General features: G+C 35.0%; 1 protein-coding gene across 1 annotated transcript; it reads right to left on the bottom strand.

Moving 5' to 3' along the window:
* On the bottom strand, positions 1-2,559 carry LOC110098411 (26S proteasome regulatory subunit S10B homolog B; the record flags this gene model as incomplete). The annotated part of the gene is given in 6 exon segments (XM_020825237.1): positions 1-101; positions 1,404-1,541; positions 1,703-1,789; positions 1,865-1,951; positions 2,103-2,264; positions 2,423-2,559. Coding segments are annotated over 6 exon segments (712 nt in total), but the record flags the coding sequence as incomplete, so codon positions are not given.
* Positions 2,560-3,232: the final 673 nt, after the last annotated feature.

Below are 3,232 nucleotides of genomic sequence, written 5' to 3'. Positions count from 1 at the left end.
TCATTTGGCAAAGGGATCTCTATCTTCCGGTCCAACCGACCCGGACGGAGAAGAGCTGGGTCGAGAACATCAGGCCGATTCGTTGCCATGATCATTTTAACCTAATGCACAGTAATTTAAATAATAAAAACCAAGTCCTCTATCAGAAATCAGAAGGAACGCTTGAAAATTATAAGCAGGAAAGGTTGTGCCAAACGGTTCAGTCTTCATTGATGAACAGTCAAAACAATCATGTATTAAAACAATTTTCTCATACTCCGACAACCTTGACTAAATAACTTTCATGGATGCAACCTTGAACAGACATGGATAGATTTAGGCTTCATTTGGGATGACTTTCTAGTTGCTTTTTAAAGCAGCTTTTTAATATAAAAAAATTAATTTGTTTACTAAAAAGCTACTTTAAAAAGCAACAAAAAAGCCGTCCCAAACGAACCCTTAGAAATGAGGCGCGCATCTCAAGGCAGGAGAAATATCCTTTCAAGATGGAAAAACGATTAAGGTGGTTCCTATTTACAGCCATAATAAATAGAATATGATGTAATAATTTGATCTAGGTGCTGTTTCAAACTCGGGCAACAATTTTACATGGCGTCAAATGGAATATGCGACAAAAGCAAGAACTAAAACCTTTTTCAGAAAAATAAATGCACAAGAATTTTCTACCATCAAGAATGAATCTATTAATTTGTGAATCCTGAAGTATAATAATAGGGAGGTTAACATACATAACAACAAAATTTTTATATATTTACATATCTAACACCTAAATCATTAAATTTAGGTCCATAACACTCGAATCTCTAAATCACATAAAAAATACTACTAATATTAACTTATTTAAAGTAAAACACACCATTTCATGCATATACTTTGATGTGATCCAAACATTGAAGTGGTACATAAGTAAATATAAAGATGTAGACATTAAAGATGTAAATATATAAGAACTTGTGACATATATGAAAATCCCTCATTAAAACATGACCTCGTTAAGGAATGCTAGATCATTCAAAATACTGCATGACATTAAAGTAAGCAAGAACATGAGCTAGCTGGCTGTGAAGTTAACTTTCTCCCTGCCGGATCGGAAGTTACGACATTTTGATCGGAAGCAAGAACATGAGCTCGCTGTCTGTGAAGTTAACTTTCTCCCTTTCGCGAGCTTCTAATGTTAAATTCCGTTAAATCCGCCGAACCGATGGATTTAGTAAATCCGGGATTTAAGCTGTAAATCCGTAAATCCATAAATCCGAGATTTAACGCGCACACAAAAACCGTTTGGCTGGATTTAGCATAAATCCGACTTAAATCCCACGATACATCCGATACCAAACAGCCCCTAAAAGTTATTCATCCATGCCACACATCACAACTAAATAAAAAATACGGTAAATGAACACCTTTCCAAGTTGATCAAATCCATCCAACTGATTGAGCAGCTCCATTAGTGTTCTTTGAATTTCCCGGTCAGCACTAGTTCCCTCGCTAAACCGGCGACCACCAATGGCATCAATCTCATCCATGAAAATAATGCATGGCTACATAAATATAGAAAAACGTTAGATAATTCTATGTCTTAATCATTAACATTCAACTTAATGCAATGAAGCCACTTTTAAGAAAGGAAAGACACCAAATTTTAGGTTCCATCACTCAGGAAAAATGGAGAACGGTAGAGGAAAGTTGAATAGGTACGTACTTGATGATCTCTTGCATAACCAAACATCTCCCTTATCAATCTAGCACTTTCACCAATATATTTGTCAATAATGGCACTGGATACAACCTACAAGTAACCAAAAGGAAGTTAACAAATACAGCTGCAGATGGATGCAGCACCAAATAAAAAAAAAGGACTTACCTTTAGGAAATTTGCATCTATATTACTAGCAATTGCCCTGGCCAATAAAGTTTTTCCAGTTCCAGGAGGGCCATACAGAAGAACACCCTGAAAAAAGGGGCATTTCAACCTCAAAAAACTAAACAATGCCAAAAGCTATGCCTAAAAGAACTGAAAAAAAATAGGGGAAATTCATGCAATGATACAGTTGTATTTAAACACAAAAATCAAAATTTATACAAATTGTGCAATACTTCACCTTGGGAGGTTTAATCCCCACTCTAAGGAATAGTTCAGGATTCATCAATGGTAATTCGATGGACTCACGAAGTTCCCGAATCTGATCAGATAAACCTCCTACAGCTGAATAGCTTACATTGCCAGGATCCTCATGAAGCATGTTGTAAACAACAGGGTCAACCTGTCAAAGGTAATCAAAATAATGTGTAATCAGATCAAAACATCAATTTACACATCATAAAAATGTTAAAGAGGCAAGGAAAACATCAATAAAATAAAATATGCCTTTCTCGTTTTATCGAAGTATATATATAACACCATATCTTTAGTGGGATGTACCTCTCGAGGAAGAGCACGCATTATTGTAAGGGTGGTCATATCAAGTACTACACGTGTCCCAGATGTCAGCTTATCTTTATCAACTTTGCTTCGGCAACCAACAACATATCTAGGACCGCTACTAGCCTTAACTATCACTGCAGATAAAAAATAAAAGCCACATCGATGTCAATAATTTGAAAAAAAAAATGTGAAGAAATAACTATATCGAAAATGTATTATATAAATCCTCGGCATGAGTATGATAGCGCATATGAATTGTAACATAAACATCTCAGCAAATAAGTTATAAAAACTTCCTCATCTGCTGAAATACTTAGTCGAGAATATATAGTTTTTAGCTATGAATACTCTTTTGTACCATCAAAAAACCACTGAAATGAATAGCAAGCTGCAATATTATAGAGCTTTGCAAGCACATAAGAGCACTAAGGTTTGTAAGATGCCCTTTCTTGTGAGCTACTTAAGCCAATCAGTCATAATTGTGACAAAGGATCAGGATCAAATTAAGCAACTCAATTGATTCAAATTTAGTTAAAGGAGCAGTTTCAAATTAGGTTAAGGACTCACATCAAATCATTACAAGGAGAAAATAAAAAAGAGTTTCAACGAATTTATTTTTGTCAAAAACGTGTGTGAAAGCCAAACAATTCATAGAGCATAGAAACAGAAATCCCACAACAGAAAGAAGGTCATTAATTTGACTCTTCAATGATGTGACCAAGTATAACACCAATAAAGGCGGAATCTCACACTCAAGTTAAGAAATGTCAACTACCAAAGTAGATGTTATTATTCTCTCATGCAATC

The sequence above is a fragment of the Dendrobium catenatum genome, unplaced genomic scaffold (genome assembly GCF_001605985.2).
Source record: "Dendrobium catenatum unplaced genomic scaffold, ASM160598v2 fragScaff_scaffold_1623, whole genome shotgun sequence".
NCBI lineage: Eukaryota > Viridiplantae > Streptophyta > Magnoliopsida > Asparagales > Orchidaceae > Dendrobium > Dendrobium catenatum.
Note: the sequence above shows the minus strand (reverse complement) of the source record. Positions and strands in the feature narration are given on the sequence as shown.